This window comes from Brachyhypopomus gauderio, chromosome 21 (assembly GCF_052324685.1).
Source record: "Brachyhypopomus gauderio isolate BG-103 chromosome 21, BGAUD_0.2, whole genome shotgun sequence".
In the NCBI taxonomy this organism is placed as follows: Eukaryota; Metazoa; Chordata; class Actinopteri; order Gymnotiformes; family Hypopomidae; genus Brachyhypopomus; species Brachyhypopomus gauderio.
The window spans coordinates 1,062,658-1,065,157 of NC_135231.1; the positions used below are offsets into that span (position 1 = coordinate 1,062,658).

At 35.9% G+C, this 2,500-nt stretch overlaps 1 protein-coding gene across 1 annotated transcript in view; it reads left to right on the forward strand.

The window, feature by feature from the left end:
- Positions 1-1,107, forward strand: part of ebp (EBP cholestenol delta-isomerase) — a 2,544-nt gene extending 1,437 nt beyond the window's left edge. The window contains exon 5 of the mRNA XM_076984602.1: positions 764-1,107. Coding sequence (XP_076840717.1) covers positions 764-981 — 218 coding nt within the window. The 3' untranslated portion in view covers positions 982-1,107. The remainder of the gene's footprint in view (positions 1-763) is intronic.
- Positions 1,108-2,500: the final 1,393 nt, after the last annotated feature.

Here is a 2,500-nt window from a genome sequence, read left to right on the forward strand (position 1 = left end):
TGGTTGCAGGAGACTGAGAAGTAACTACCTCTCAGTCTTTAGCAAGATAATGATCTCAATGTTGTGAAAGAAGTGTGTGGTGAGAAATAATTCAAAGGTATAATCTGAGCTCCTCAGTCACCACACCACAGTAGTAGTGAATATGGATGAGATGATTGGTAGAATATGCATAACTTACACCTCTAGGAATCAGTGTAGAAGAGCTCAGGTTTTATTGCCCACTGAGACGTTAACATAATGCTGAATGGATATTTTATTATATATATATATATATATATATATATATATATATATATATATATATAATATATATATAATATATATATATATATATATATTTTTTTTCCATTTATTTGTTTTGTTTGTTGGTGTTTTCATCATAGATGTATTGATATTAAAACTTGGTACATACATCAGACTTTTCACTAACAGCATAAAGCTTAGAAACATATCTAAAACTTGATCCTATAGTAACTTGAAATATTAAAATATTAAATTATTTTACAGATTGTTGTTTTCTTTTTGTTTGTTGTTTGTAGTGACTGTCATTAAACAAGGAAATTTGTTTCTATCCTTGGGGGCCATTCCACAAAGCGTTGTGTCTTTTAACTTAAGCACAAAGTCAAGACTGTCCACTGGGAGACTAGCTGAGGGACATTCCTATTGGACAATCCTCAACTTTGAGCTTAATTAATCTGGCTAAATTGAGAAATCATGCTTTGTGGAATACCCCATGGTTAACTGTAGTTTCTTCTGTCCACAGGGCAACTGTATGGGGTGGTCCTGTACTTCTATACTGAACACAGGGATGGCTACATCCACAGCGAGTATGGCCATCCTATCTATTTCTGGTTTTACTTTGTCTTCATGAATGTTTTATGGGTTGTGATCCCTTTACTTCTTATTGTGGACTCATGGTGTCAGCTATCTTTTACTCAAGCCTTGACAGACAAAACAATACACAAACAAAAGTCCAAATAGAAAAAGGAGGATATTTGTAAAAGGATATTGGAACTAATTATTCTGCAGCATTGTAGGTAATATTTAGAGCACTTCACTTAATAATATTTTCAGGTAATATTCTATTGATTGTGGTGATGAAAATGATGATATGGTATATAATACAATACAGTTTATACAATACTACAATTTTTATATTGAGATTAAAGTCAATTTTTATATTACATGTGTGGTATTTTGATGTCTACAGGAGCAACACTGACATAAGCATCTTAATTCATGGAACATGACAAAAGCTACAAAACCTCTTACTGATTCTGAGCTGATACAAATGTGTGAATTTGATATGGTAGAAGAGGGCTATGTCATGATGAATGAAAAATCAAAGGAGGGACACCTTTTTCACCTGACAATCAACTTTGTCTCCATTTCTCACCTGTCCTTTACACCTCCAATTAGAACTTTTTAAAGAGTCAGGCAATGTTATTTTAAATAAAAAGATTATTATGGAATAACGATAAGATTTTAAAGTTAAGAGATTAAGTTGTCTGAAATTAGACTAACCTATTATTTTAACCTTCAAGAGGCTGTCACTTTTGCTGCCTGAGAACAGGCCAGTTGCCCTCGCTTGATGGCCACACCCATCAAACCCTTGCAAATAATCACAGCAAGCCAGTCCGTGTCAGTCATGTCCTTGTGAGATGCTGACAAGAACTGAAACAATGCAGAACTCTGCAAATTATGAGTGTATAATACAACCTAACTTCTTATTAAAACAACCAAATATAAATGAATAAATCCATGGCCGTTAGATACCAAAGTCTTATCTCCTTATACTACAAGGACTGTTGGTGGATCCAGACACTTAAGTTATTCCTCACACTTAACCATATACTTTTTAAGTTGGTTTCGAAGTAGATACCTTACAGGGTTGCCAACTCTCACGCATTGAGCGTGAGACACACGCATTTGACTGTCTTCACACGCTCTCACGCCACACTTCCGATTTCTCACGCTGAAAAAAATATCTAGTTTATTTACCTCTGATCCACATATATGATTCAATGAGTTACTAGTTCGCTCTGGCGCCAACCACTGGAGATCGATCGATCGATCACGATATAACACTTAATTTGTGTCCATTTTACACCCCGCACGGTAACAATTTACGTTCGTCACCCCCCGTCAACAATTTACACCCCTCCAGGTTCAAATCTCACTCCAAGTGATCTTGAAAAGTGATACGGGTCTGGCTGCAGACCTAAGACAAGTTGGCAACCCTGCCTTATAACCATGGAGTTCAATAAATGACTATCTACATATCCCTTGTTGGATACCTAACGCTAGTTAACCACTGCGTTATTTTCTTTGTAAAATACGTTAAAAACGTGCAATTGGTGTTATTGGCCGATGAAAATAGAATTCTGCCAGGCAATTGGCTAAATAAAAATGGAATTGATCGTGTCGTTGGCCAAAGAAAGATGGACTTCGTCATGCAATTGGCCATTGAAAGATGGGATTGGCCCAGCCATTGGATCGT